Source organism: Rhineura floridana, chromosome 7 (assembly GCF_030035675.1).
Source record: "Rhineura floridana isolate rRhiFlo1 chromosome 7, rRhiFlo1.hap2, whole genome shotgun sequence".
Classification (NCBI taxonomy): domain Eukaryota; kingdom Metazoa; phylum Chordata; class Lepidosauria; order Squamata; family Rhineuridae; genus Rhineura; species Rhineura floridana.
In genome coordinates this window covers 20,744,700-20,758,645 of record NC_084486.1, presented here as the reverse complement: position 1 = coordinate 20,758,645, position 13,946 = coordinate 20,744,700, and the positions used below count along the sequence as shown (strand labels likewise).

General features: G+C 40.2%; 1 protein-coding gene across 1 annotated transcript in view; it reads right to left on the bottom strand.

Moving 5' to 3' along the window:
• CHAT (choline O-acetyltransferase) overlaps nt 1–13,711 on the bottom strand; it is a 71,296-nt gene extending 57,585 nt beyond the window's left edge. Inside the window, exons 1-4 of the mRNA XM_061634320.1 lie at nt 13,649–13,711; nt 10,873–11,064; nt 8,571–8,689; nt 2,754–2,807 (exon numbers count right to left, since the gene is read on the bottom strand). Of these exons, the coding sequence (XP_061490304.1) occupies nt 2,754–2,807; nt 8,571–8,689; nt 10,873–11,064; nt 13,649–13,711 (428 nt within the window). The remainder of the gene's footprint in view (nt 1–2,753; nt 2,808–8,570; nt 8,690–10,872; nt 11,065–13,648) is intronic.
• Nucleotides 13,712–13,946: the final 235 nt, after the last annotated feature.

Here is a 13,946-nt window from a genome sequence, read left to right as displayed (position 1 = left end):
GCTTAATGGACCCACCCAATGACATCACTTGGACCTGCCCCATGATGTCACTTGGACCCGCCCCATGGCATCACTCGGGCCCGCCCCCAAAATCTCAGGGTTTGGGATGCTTCTGATCTGGCAATCCTAACACAGCACATTACTTACTCTACTGATAAAAATCTCTGAGAGGATGTTTGATGGGGACAGGAAAGGGCAGAGACCTACCCTTTGGAATTCCCCCCCTTTAAAAATTAGAAAGGAACCCTCTCTGTTATCTTTTCGGCGCCTACTGAAAACCTTCCTCTTTCAACAAGCCTTTTAAGTAGGGACCTTATACCAGTTTGCATATGAGTTGGAATTGCTTTTCAATATGTTTTTAATGCTTTTTTTGTAAAAAAGATTTTTTTAAAAGATGTTTTGTTTTAATATGCTTTAAAGTCTTTTGTTTTTAAGATGTTTTAGAGTGTTTTTTAGTGTTTTTGCTTGCCACTCTGGGCTCCTTCTGGGAGGAAGGGCAGGATATAAATTTAATAAATAAATAAATAATGGGAGAGAAGGCAAAAAAGCAGTAAAACTACTTGTGTTAGCCTTAGTGCCTAGATCAGCCTTTCCCAACTAGTGGGCCAGCAGGTGTTGCTGGACCACAACTCCCCATCAGCCTCAGCCAACATTGCCAATGGTCAAGAAAGATGGGATTGTGGTCCAACAACATCTGGTGGCCCACTAGTTGGGAAAGGCTGGCCTAGATGTTCTGCTTTAGAGAGGACAGCCCTCAATCTGGCCCAAGTTTAGCTACTACTAATTTATGATGATGATGATGATGATGATGATGGTGATGATTATATAATTTATTTCCCACCATTCTTCCCAAAGGAGCCTAGGGCGACAAGAAAGACTGGAAGAAGGGAGATTAGATGCCTTGAAGTTGTCAGTCAACAGAAAGGATGTGGAACAGCAAAATGAGCAAGCACACAGGACATCTGGCCAGTTTTTCCGACTATAGTGAAATATATTGTTTTTTCCATTTAAATGATAGTATCTCTAAAATTACATCTATACACATCCATTAGCATATACAAGGTTTTGTTCTCTTTTGGGGGAATTAATTTTTTTCTGGTTTGGTTATGCATAACTGGTCACTTTAAATTATGTCCAAGAAGGCATCTGGTTTTCCAAATAAATGCAGTGGTTCAAGGGCTCCAGCCCATTTCCTGGAAGATCTGAGTCTACCTAGGGCCAATAACCCTATGACACTTATGCAGTCATGTTTAATGACCCTTCCAGCTCACAGACCCCAGATGTTCCAGAAAGTGCACATCACATGACATTGTTTTTCAGTACCCACTTCAACTACTGTTCCTCCAACAACAGACCAAACTGGGGGATTAGGCAGAGTCCTGGGATGACAGATTATGGGGCCTACTTCACTATCTCTTGAATAATACTGGGGTAGGTTTTATGTGAGCTAAAGCTGTATAATTTAAGGGAATTATTTTCTTGGTGATTGGGAGGAGAGTGAAGAGAACCTATCTCAGGGGTGGAGAACCTCTAACCCATGGGCCAAATTAGGTCCTATCTAATCAGCTGGGAGGAAAAATAATCAATATAGGTTTATACAACTGTTTCTTAAGGAATGATATCCTAGAATGACCAAGTTGCAACAGGATCTTTCAAATGTTAAAAATAGATGGTTTGTAAAATATACATGGCCAGCCCAGTGATCCAGACTGATGAGGACTGATTAATTGCCTGGATCTGATGTAGTCATGTTAGATATATTTATTGTTGTAGAGAAGGAACTGCAGTGTCTCACAGCACATAAGCCACAGGAATCATTATATCACATACAAGAGGGTTCAGTTGATGCACTTTTATTGCTGAGGTAACAAGGTTTCAATTGCACGAATGGATGATTGACATTTATCTGAAACATTCAGGCGTTACAATGGAATGAGAAGTCACCAGAGCTGCTATGCTTGGCCCATTAAGTTATTATTAAGATTTATATTTCACACACATCATCAGGGAGACTTACATTAAAATATTAAAGTTCTGCTGCAAACCTGAGAGAGGCTCAGTTCCTTTAGGTCATATCTATACTCATCAGGGTGGCATCAGAACAGGGCTTTGGGGCAGAAATCCAGGACCTCACTCAGCAGAATGAGCAGGAGGACTCCCCAAATGCATCAAGGCTGGCTTACCACATTTGAAGGGAAAGGACGTAACACACTTTACCTTCTAAAGAGGGAGGAGGGCTGTAAGACCATTAAGTCTGGACTCTAAAATTACACAACTGCACCACTGTCTCTAGACATTATGACTTCAACCAGTTTATATGACATGTCTTTCGCTCTGGGAGGTGTAGTACTTGGAGACTGCTAGCTTTGATGGTTAATTGCTAAAAAGAAAAGTGACAATCAGTGGTTGCTCAGAAGTTCAGAACTGAACTGTGCAGATGCACACAGTCAATCTTGCCTTTATACTTTTCATGTATTCCAGGGCTGTGCCCTGTCATCAAAAATAGATTCCACAGGTAAGACTAATCCTGGGACTGAGCTCTTTAGAGTCCAGCTTTCAAATTACCCCCAGCACAATTCTGGAGTGATGATAAACTGCTTTTTAGAAACAGGTTTGCTTTTGTAGTGTAAATGTGACCTTAAAACTACTGTCTGGTGCAATCTGACCCTGCAACTCTGCAGACGCTCTTATTTCCACCTCTTTATGCTCCCAGTGAAACGATGGATTCTATTCATAAGGACCAAATTGCTTACGTGTCCAACAGAGCTTTATAATCAAGAACTCCAGAAATGAGATTGGCAGCAAACCTGTAAAAAACAAAGATAGTAGTAGTATGCATTTCTTGTGATGCAGCTCAAGTGCTATTTTGTTACTCTGTATATTGATGTTGTTAAATAAATCCTAATAAGCATAGGCCTTTTAGCAACTGGCAACCCATCAGTTACTGGGGGTAGGTCTGGGGTCCCCAAAGTGGTGCTTATGGGCACCATGGTGCCCTTACCCACTCCCTTGACACCCAACAAGGCCCCCTGTCCCTCCCACTTTTTTTTTTTTAAAAATGACAGGTTTATGGTTGTTTCATTGGGGGTGTTTTTGGTAGAACATTGCCTGCTTTATGTTGTTCTGTGTTTTATTTCTCTGGAAGGAAACTGGTGTTTTCTCTATATATTGGAGGGGGGAGGTTCTGAGAATTGCTGCTTTTTCTCCCATAGAATGGGTATTTTGTTGTGTCCACAACAGTACCTTAGATTTTCAGATGTGTCCTCAGGCCCAAAAAGGGTGGGAATCCTTGGTGTTTTCAACTGCTTCTCCAAACCATTCCGCTGAACAACTTATAGTAGTGTACATGATTTTTCCTCATTTTATCCTCACACCTATCCTGTGAAGTAAAGTAGGCAACTGACCAGGGTCACCCTGTGAACATGAAGCCTGAGTGCGGATTAAAATTCAGCTCAGACTTTAACCATTAAACAACACTGGCTCTCTGGTACTATGTGTATGTAACAACTTGGTAAGGTGCTCACCTGTATTGTTCTGCCAAGTGATAAGCAAAATGTTACTTCCTTCAGTTTCTGATTAGGCACAGACCTGTGGTAAGAGTCTCCTCATCCCTTGATAGGGCAATACTGAACCTCTTCCAGCATTTCTTTAGCATTGGGAAGCTGTTGCAGAACGTGTCTTTCCTGTTATGCTGAAAGTTTCAGATCACCTAGAGCAGGGGTGGGGTACCTCGTGCCTTGTTGGACTCCAACTCCTATCAGCCCCAGCCAGCATGGCCAAAAGTCAGGGGTACAGGGAGCTGAACTCCAACTCTGGAAGGCCACAGATTCTCTGATGTAGAGGAAGCTGACAATTCAGTTCCTTCTCATGCCACAATTGCCCCAGCCCGTGAGAGAGGCAGAGCTAACTAACATTGGCAGGAACTCTGTCACTAGTTGTCTTCTCCCACATGCCTTGGAGCTTCTGACACTATCCTTCACATAGGGAGGATAGATGAAACTGCTGTGGCCCTCACATCTTAAAAAGACCCTGAAGAAAATGACATCCTCACAATGGCCCGGTTTGTAGCACGCGCTAATCCATAGTTTAGCATGACATGCACAAGCAAGATTGAATTGCAATGAACTCATGTGGTTCCCTACTCCTCCTCTCTCACAGCCAGGAGTAAGAGTTTGGAAGCTTTCACTTCTGCTTCTGCTTAAACACAGTTTGTGACATCATCTGGATTCAAACTGTGATTAATATTAAACTATGGTTAGTTTAAGCAAGCCAGCTTCAGAAACCATGTTTTGAAGCTGTTTTGTTTTAAACTAACTATTGTTAAGGCTATGCATAGTGTGTTGGTACAAATGACATGACAAACCATGGTTAAGCGAAAGTGACAGCAAAAGCTTTGAAAATCTTCCTGTCCATGTCTCTCTCTCTCTCATTCTCTCTCTCTCTCTCTCTCTCTCTCTCTGTGTGTGTGTGTGTGTGTGTGAAAGCGTACGACGCTGAGGCTCACTATGGATTATTCCTTCTTGTTCCTGGTTGTGTACAGGAATACATCCAGAGGTAAGTTCCCACCACTTGGTAAAAAATTATCTGTATTTTTCTTTTTATATGGAGAAACATTCACTCATGTGAGTGGCAGCATGAAGTGGAACAGCTCAGATACAAGTTCATCACCTCAATGAGGATCAAACCAGAAGTGACACAGCATATTTCCTGACATATTCCTTTTACAGTTAAGTAAGACCCTGCCCACTCCTTGATTTATAGGTGAATGAGGTAGACATGTGAAAAGAAGACCATCTGCCTCCATTGCATTTAGTTTGGTCCTGAGAAGTAGGCCTCCGGAGTGCTTCTTAACTGAAAACAATACCCTGACCAAATTTTACCTAAAAGTTTGTAGTTCCTCCTCCTACACAGTTCCCCCTGTTTCTAAATAGGTTTCCAATACATTCAAGAGAGTTTACTGTTTATGGGGCTGTCCGCATTGGAGAGATGCAAAACACAGTTTCCTGGAAAGCAATTGTCACAATGAACCTATTCAGTTTGAGATGAAGTGTGCATTCACATCAGTGTTTAGAGTAGAGTGGTTTTGTATTTAGAGTCTCCAGGCATTGTATTTGCAAAATAGAACAATTCTGATCAGCATCTAGATCTGGGTGGCTCAGCTGTAGTCCTTCAGATATAGTTGGACTACACCTCCCATCATTCCTGTTGCCTACAATGTTTGGGACTGATCAAAGTTCAGTCCAACAACACCTGGAGGGCTACAAGTTCCTCATCCCTGATTTAGGCTCTAGCTTTGAAAAAGATTTTTAAAGAGCATTGTTACTTAGCATTTTGTATTTAGCTTTCTCTTAGTAACAAATAGTCAGGAGTTCTAACAGTAAGGAGGAAAAGAGATTCCTGGCTGCAGTCTAGCATGTTTCTAAATCCCACAGAAAGCATCTTAGCTGTGCATGGAAAATTATAGACAGAATTTCAGCACTTGAGTCTTAATACATCCTATAGAAACTGAACTGCATAAGAACATTGGCATCTGGCTTTCAGTCTTTTAAGTTGAGTCATCCACAACTCTTACACAGTATTATTAAGTACATATAGTATTAAAGGAAGGGACACAGCTCATTGGTACAGCATATGCAAAAGACCCCAGGTTCAGTCCTTGGTATCTCCTGTTCTGACTCAAGCACTGGAGAGCAACTGTCAGGGCTCAGCTACACACTGTATTGTTGCTTGCAGCAATGTGAGGGGATGTTTTCCCCCTTTAAGGCAAGCACCAATGGGAGCTTCGAAAAAATGCCTAACTGTATTCAAGAGCGGGGATTTGCATCATGATCACAGCTGCAAAAAGAAAAGGTTAAATCTCTCCTCCCAGTATGCTGTAGTGTCACTGGAAATCCCACCTTCAGGTCTAGCATTAAAAGGAGGGGGGTTGATCCTGATCAGACCACGGATAGCCAATATGGTGCCCTCCAGATCTTGTTTGAATCCAGATCCTATCAGTATTAGCTAGTGTGGCAATAATCAGGGATGATGGGAGTTGCAGTCCAGCAACATCTGGGGGGCACCACATTGGCTACCCTGGTATACACAGTGCCAGGCTAGATAGACCAATGGTCTAAGTCTGTACACTACAGCTTCCTGTATTATTTGTTACCATGTAATATTAAGGCTACAATCCTATGCAATCCTATGAACATAGCGGTACTCTCCTCTGCGTAAATATTACCGTGCAAATTGATGAATTACAAAAGGGGACATCTCTATTTATAACACTTTATTCCTCTAACAACAATTCTTCTTCCATATGCCTAATTTTCCAAGGATGCCTTCTTTATCCATTTCACATTGTATCTTTTCTTTAATCTTTTCTTGCCCATGTAATCTTTTTACATATACAGCAACTGATTTGTAAACTGTTGATGTTCCCTATGATCTGCTGGGGAGGCTTTCTCTGTGTCCCATCTTGCCCTGAATGGTCTGTCTGGATTTTGTTGCTGCTTAGTTAAAATGTACGTATTCCGACAAACATTTGACCTGTGGCAAAACCTTATTTGAGTTATTTTTGTCTATCTTCATTTTATCTATTTTTATTGTTTTTCGCTCTTGTGTTGTGATTTTATTGGTTTATTTGCTGTTAGCCACCCTGGGCAATGCAAAATTAATCTGTGGGGAATGTGCATTTCCTAATAAAGAAAATGAAAAACAATTGCAAGAAAGGACTTGGAGGGAGTCCTCCAATTTTAATACAGGATAACTGAAAGTGCGATCCTAAACATAAATACCAGGATGTAAATGCCATTGAATTTGTTGGGATGTATGTCTGAGTAAACAAGGCTAGGATTCAACTATAACTGTCTTGAGACTAATGCGATTTCTCTACAAGTAGATACGTTTAGGGGAGACATATGAATGGAAAAAAGGAATGAGTTGTGAGCTTAAAAGTGCCCACTCAAATCATACTGCAACCATGAACTTATGAAGAAGCCATAAGGAAGCTACTATCTCTCTGACCCACCTTACCAAGGATGATAGAACAATGGAGTTGGAAAGGGCTTTGGAGATTGTCCTTGATACAGGAAATCCAAAGGTAGAGCATCCCTAACAGATGGTTGTTCAGCCTCTACTTGAAGAACCTCCAGGGAGGGAGAGCTGGATTACTGAGAGAATGTGTGGGAAATTTCTTTGAACTATTGAAAGTTGTTGTTTATAATGATTTGGAGAGCAAAGGATGCTCTGAAGACAATTGAACTGAAATCCACTTCTGCTTCAGCAAAAGGGCTGTAATAGGCTGTGTACTAGGGCTGCACACAGACCCATCCAATCTGATTTGTGGCCCTGCTTTGTAAATCTGGATCAGAGCTGATTCAGTCTGGACTGAGCCAGATCATGATCCAGAAAATACAAAACTTTGGAAATACCATTGACTTGCATTGGGAAATCAAAATAGTCATAACTTGGTGTTTTCCCCACAGACCTGACCTGTTCTGCCTCAACCTGATCCAGAATCCAAATAGGGCAAACGTTGGCCCAATTTAGTTCAGGATTTTGGATTTGGCTGAATCCAGTGCACAGCCCTAAAACCAGCTATGATTCTTGCAATGTTTTTAATTATTTGAGGATTTAATTAAACATACATGGCTCAACCTCATTGTATTTTTATTGTTAATTTAATTTAAATATATAATGAATATGGGTGATACCCAATGATAGACAGAATAGACCCATTGATTGTCTATTGATTTCAATGGGTCTACACTAAGTATGAATAACATTGGATATCACCCTGATTTTTGGATTCTTATGTATTGGTCTTAATATTGTTATAGGATTGTGGGGTTGGTCTGGATGATATTTGTGAGTCTCCTCCCAGCCTATAATCCTGTGCCTGTAAAAGATGCAGTTTGTATTAAAAGGACTTTCTGGACTAATCAAACCAGTTCCTTTCATAAGTTAATAGTTCTGGCCAAGCCAGTTTCTTTGTTTGCTTGATGGGCTGATTTATATACCTAAAGATGTGGTCCAGAGCAGTCCTGTTGCTACAGGAACTCTGGCAGGAGAGTGATTCCCCCCTCCATCCTGGGGCCAGGAAAGATAGTCTGTGTGTGTTAGTTGAAGGAGAAGCTGGAAGCTGGAAAGACACAGAGAGGCTTGCCTGGCTCTCTGTGCTGAACCCCAAGCTATGGCTTGAAAGACTCATAAAAGCATATATCCTACAGACACCTTCATTCCAAGAAAATCAAACCTTGAGTAAGTGCAGGAACCCCTGGAAGTCTCTCCCTACTTGGAGATTGGGGTGCTCACAACAATATTATTATTTTTATTTAAAACATTTATAGACCACACTTTTCATAAAAATACAGCAATACAGTAACTTTAATAAAACATCAATAAAAGACAGACATCTGAACGTAGGCAGGGATTATTCCTGCCAAGCCTCTACTGACAGGGAGTTGCAGGGAAGGCTGAGTTGCTAATAAAGGCTGACTGAACCTGAGGGGCACAGGGAACACCACTTGGCCACAATAGAAGATGGAAGGATTGTTGTATTCCAGTGTAATCTACAGATACCTTACCTCAGTTGATCATTTACATCTTGGAATTGTTGGTGAGCAAAGATAACTGCAGGGCTGGAATGGACTGGAAGAGCCAACCGGTTGTTAAGGTACATGTCATCTAGCCAGTGGTTTAAAACCTACAACAACCAGAAATAGTGGTTATAGATGATGACATACCTAACCAATACAGTGTGTGTCTTCCGTGCTTATCTGCGTGCTTATTTCTGAATGTAGGCATCTGCTGAAATAAAATTCCTTGGAGACTTTTGTTCATTGCTGTAGGAACAGATGCTCAATGAAAAAAAATCCTTTCCCCACATTTTCTAGAGTCCTAAGGAGAAATGACAAAAAGCCCAATTCTAAATTAGAATCTCTCAGGCTTGTTATCAACCCTCAGAGGTTTAACTTTCATTGACAAGGAGCTTTTTAAGGTGGAGAAGTAAAACTTGCCTACTGCTTTTGTAGATTTTTGGGAACTTCGCTCCTTGAGTGAAAGGTTTATTTACAACAACAACAGCAGCAACAACTGCTGTCCTTTAGCAGGAGGCTTGAAACTCTTAAGGATCAACCCCATAACAGAAGAATCAAAATATTTTTTGTACCATCATATTCATTTGTATTGGAAGCCCTCATAGGATAATTTGGTGAAAATCCATCAAGCAGCAACAGTGTTGGAAAACTGGGGGTACCTATCTCTTAATTTATTTTAAAGGAAGAATCTTCTCATAGATCTTCAGTGACAAGGTGACATTTGGCAAAAATTATATAGTTGGTACTGCTATGGCATTGATTAACTCTTCTTCTTTGCATTTATAAACTTAATATTTTTAAAAAATCTCTAAACTGTGTACAGCATAAAAACAATAATCACATCATTAAAATAAAACATACAGCACAAAACCAGTAAAACGGTTGTATAAAAATATATAAAAACAAAAACAGGGATTCAGGCAATTCAAACAATGACATCTTTTGGTCAATGAAACGAATATGGAAACGGATGGCCATCTGCGGTCTACTTAGATTGAACCAATTTCTTTGGCCGCATATTCATTTTTCTTTAGGAAGAAAACTCCTGGATCTCCTGATTCATGAATCAACCTCACTGCAGAAGTAATATGTCAGGGATTGCTTTACATGTATCCAGGTTTGGATTAATCATTTCACTAAGTATGCTACAGAACAAGGCCCCAGCTAACACTGGGATCCTGATATAGCCTGACAATCTTTCTGTGTGGTGAGTGGTGTATCCTGACTTATGTATTAGATTCATTTAAACTCCCCACAGTTCAGAATATGGTGTCTATATTCTGTAATGGGAATAATGGCTATCTCCAAAGGAGTGGAAGAATGTCAATGTGACAGTTAAGGTGTTTTGTTTTGTGGAACCTGGCTCTTTTTCTGAATTTCTTCTGCTCAGTTCCACATTTGGAATGGTTTTAGCTTTCTTTCTTTTTTTACAATTGTAATGGTTTTTTTCTGTTTTTATAATTGTATGTTCTGTTGCAATCTGCTCTATAGTGAAGGGTGAGTAAGAATTCTTATTTATAAGCAAGTAAAATAAATAAATTCAATTCAATTCAATATAATGCCAGCCTGCATACTATAATGAACTAGGATAATACTCACTAGCAGGATTAAGGTGTATTCTAATGGGGATAGAAATATGATCACCCCAATCTAGAGAGGGAGATTCATGTACACAGATGGATGGAGTGGAGATGTGCATCACAACACTCATCGTGTCCACATAGAACTTAGTAGGTAAGCTGATGAGAATGAGGATGTGGTCCCGCTTTTAGACACTAGTTCCATGTTCTCTACATTGCCTCCCCCACAGATTCACTTTCTCTTTGGCCTTTTCTCTCTTGAAATTCATGGTTCCTATGTTTTTCTTTCTCTCAGGCCCTCTGCTTCGTCCAGCCATTGTTTCTTCATGGCCCTGTTTCTTCTTAGGCCACTGCCTACTTTGTCTTCTTTCATCCAGTCATCTTGCCTCTGAAGTTTCTCCCTAGTCATCCTCCCTGGTTTTTTTTCACCACTAGTTTCTTTATCCTTCCTGACAGCGGTATATGGCATCTTACATTCCTAGGCCCTGTGGGATCCCTTCCTTACTCCTTCCCTCACAGAAGCAACACTGTGCATCAACTTTCCTCTGGAGTTGGAATGTTTCTGCACATGCCATGACATCAGAGCAGCTCAGGCAATCCCAAAGGAGTGTGGTGGTGGAAAGAAAAGGGAGTCTGGAATGCATGCAAGCAACGGTTTGTTCATAACTTTTTTTACATATTTGGAACAAAGCAAGCAACATTGGGCTTACCCAGTTCTCTGTTTCCCCCCGTCTTTCTAGAAGCTTTTGCTGAAGAAGCTCTCCTGGGGCCCCTGGTGCTCCAAATCTATCCACTATGACCTTTGTTTTCTTATATTGCTCTTCTGACACCAAATGTTTCATGCAGTGAAGATACATATGCAGCGTCTGTTGCAGTGGTGGGACCGGAAGTTTGGGCAGTGCCTAATTAAATAGATATTGGATGATTAGTAACTGAATAGTCTTTTGATATTTTGTTACAGTTTTAAGTTCAGCATAAGCCTTGATGTTCCAACAGAATTGCATAGGATCTGTCAGATTTCATATGGGACAGGATTGCTATCTTTTGTAATAGTTGCACAAAAGGGAGAATTCTGGCCAGAGCATTACGGTGCTGCACTGAGTGAATCTATGAGTGAGCAAGCCAAATTCTCCCTCTTGTGCACACTTCAAAGACTCAGGAATCTTATCCAAATTGAAATTTGATAAACATACCTGGTATCTGCATATCTTCTACCTCTCTGGCATAACACCCCTTTCAAATGATTAAATGCAGCATTCATAACCTTTTGAAGTCCAAAAAGCGATGTAATGCAAAACTGAGTGTTTTTTTGGGGGGGGGGGGAAGCCTTACACAATTTCAAGCTGTGTACATCAACAGTATACTGAAGGGGGCAGAGTTCTTTTTTTTTTAAAGTATTTTATTAGTATTTTACTAGAAATAAAACAGAATGGAACAAGAAACAGTACAAGAGCAAACAAAACAATGATAGGTTTTAGTTTTGCACATTTCCTGCAAAGGGGTACATGAAGAAAAAAATCCAGACTAGCTGGGTACAATATATCTGCTTGTCACAAGATCCAGTCATAAATCCTGCCTTAGCCATGCTATACATATTTCTTTTCATACAAGAGTGTTTTCCCAAAAAGTCACAAGTGTTTTAGGGGGCTATATACCTTCCGTACTGGCATTAATAAAGTAAACAAGCAGAAACCATATTGCTCAAAAGCACAATTCCCAGCCATTCCCTTTGCCAAGCTAGTATTATGTGTCATTTTGTGTGTGTGTGTGTGTGGGGAGAGGACTAATTACCAGATTTGAGCATACCGGTGTTACAGAGAGAATTCAGAGAAAGTTTCCCAGCCTCTAGAAATCAACATTCTAGCTACTACCAGGAGAAAGGTTATTAGATCTTTGTGTAATACTCTGAGGCTTTTAAAGATTGACAAAAGCACCAATAAAGGAGATTTACTGATTTGTTATTCTTGAGATGTGATCACACACCAGGTCCCAGAAGTCTGCCATATAAAGGTAGTGCTACCACATGTGAATTAGCAAGTTTCAACCTCTGTATCCTCTCTGGCAACAAGGGCAGAAGTGGGGAACCTTTTTCAGCTTGACAGCTGCATTCCCTCATGGACAACCTTCTGGGGACCATATTCCAGTGGTGGGGAGGGCTAAAGTGAAAAGTGAGCAGAGCAATGGAAATTACTCTTACCTTTCTATAGTAGGCTACATTTCAACCACACAAAAGTCAGAGGGTTCAAAAGAAATGTGGAAGCAATGTTCTAAGGTTTATTAGGCAGATACAGAGGTGCTGCTTTTGGTAAGAATGCTCAGTCACTTAATCACTGTTGTTAAGCAATCAGAAGGCAGGAATGTGAGGCATTTCCTGCACCTTTCCTGCTGAAGAGATTCATTCTCTTCCAGCAGAAACATCTTGTAGCAAAAAGTACAGGTACAGGAACAAAATGAACAATGCTTTGTGCCTTTTAATAGCTCTATGGTTGGCACAAATTAAACAAGGTAAGCCATTTCTATCATGGGAATACAATTATGAGGAAAGCATCACCTGTTGACATTCTGCCTGTAACACATCTTATTACCTGTGTGCGGCCCCAATTTACTTTTGGACCTTATACTTCAGCACAGCTGGAAACATTTTGAATGCTGAAATTTTGTTGGCGAGGATGTACTTTTTATGAACTGAAAAGTTCATGTAGATAAACTTGAACTGTACTAGTTCATTTTTTAAAGGATGAATTTGAACTAATTCCTTTTAAAAATAAACTTTACAAGCACTGGGACTCATGTACAGATGCTGAAACCATTTTGAAGTGAATTTTCCTTCACACACCCATGTTGTTCTCAAAATAATCAACCCCAAGTCTGTCTCCCATGACATTTTTAGTACCTTCAATTATCCACTGAAAAGAATCAAGAGAAGATTTAAAGATGGTATTGATTGTGACTGCGAAGTGCAGTCAGTTTACAGTAGCTGGTAGATTATAATCAACTAGATTATAGATTATAAAACCTAGTTAATTAATGGGGATGTCGATTTTATTTATTTATTTTTAAGGGACCAGTTATTAAAACTATTTTTGGGTTCTGGGGTGTTATTATTATATTAATGACTGGAAAAGAAAAAAAATGAAAAGATGGTTTTTCCTTTGAACAATGAATGGTAGCTTTTGCTTAACAGATTGCAAACCATGTCACACAAAAGGGCGCTGCTATTGAGGGTTTGCTGAATTTTTTTTTTTAAATGTAATAGGTTAATTGGTTTATTGGTTAAACATTCTTCATTGACACACCTGTTCCTCATACATTCCATCCTGGTGCCCCTCCACATGACATATCTTTGAACACCACCTCATGGGTCTTTCCAAGTGTTGAATTGCCATGAAAAATAATATGGTCACATCTATCACTTCCACCACTTCCTCCACCACCACAACAATTGCTCCTCCTTCAACATCCTGTTCTGATATTAGTTTCACTCACCACATCGTCTTGACTGCGAGTGTCATTTTCTTTCTTTTTTGTGGCTTTCTCTAGGATTGGCATCTTTGTGTTCCTTTTTGGACTTTTTGATGGAGAGCAAAAATCGAAAACACTTGCTGGTGATTGCAGCGTCATACACCCTAGGTCTGAAGATAGAAATAATTGGGGGGGGGGACAGAAATAAACTATCGATTGAACAGTGTCTCGGGAAAGTCTGGCACATTGTATTCATGTGTAAACTCACAGCAATAACATGCATGAACGGGGGAGGGGGAGGGGGAAAGGATTTAAAGGGAAA